The sequence below is a fragment of the Penaeus monodon genome, chromosome 32, assembly GCF_015228065.2.
Source record: "Penaeus monodon isolate SGIC_2016 chromosome 32, NSTDA_Pmon_1, whole genome shotgun sequence".
Lineage (NCBI taxonomy): Eukaryota > Metazoa > Arthropoda > Malacostraca > Decapoda > Penaeidae > Penaeus > Penaeus monodon.
The window spans coordinates 16,718,560-16,718,970 of NC_051417.1; the positions used below are offsets into that span (position 1 = coordinate 16,718,560).

The 411-nt window shown below is 46.5% G+C and overlaps 1 protein-coding gene across 2 annotated transcripts in view; it reads left to right on the top strand.

Moving 5' to 3' along the window:
• LOC119593681 (adhesion G-protein coupled receptor D1-like) overlaps positions 1 to 411 on the top strand; it is a 38,305-nt gene that overhangs the window by 34,273 nt on the left and 3,621 nt on the right. For both annotated transcript variants that reach the window (XM_037942638.1, XM_037942639.1), the window contains exon 8: positions 79 to 200. In XM_037942638.1, coding sequence (XP_037798566.1) covers positions 79 to 200 — 122 coding nt within the window. The remainder of the gene's footprint in view (positions 1 to 78; positions 201 to 411) is intronic.

Here is a 411-nt window from a genome sequence, read left to right on the forward strand (position 1 = left end):
TTTTTTTTATCAATATCTCCTTATCTCTGTAACTGCCTTACCATCATCACCCACACCAAAACACTTTTCCCCCTACAGTTGCTGGCTCCGGATGGACACGCCCCTTCTCTACGGCCAGTTCATCCCGGTCGTCGGGATTGTCATCATGACCTTCACCCTGATCGAAGCCGCAGGGGCCGCTGAGTACAAGCCCTTGAAAGGTGCGTGAGTGTCTTTGGTGCATTTTAATAACTTGCCAAGGGATTGGAAGAGGCACGAACTCTGGTCTATGCATATCGTTGTAGGAGAATCGAGCTCAGTATGAATAAACGCGAAGACTAATGAGTCGAGTCAGATATTGATGATGAGGGCTTACAAGTGATCACTAGACCTTGAACAGTTCCTTCAATGAATCAGGTTTGCTATTGTAAT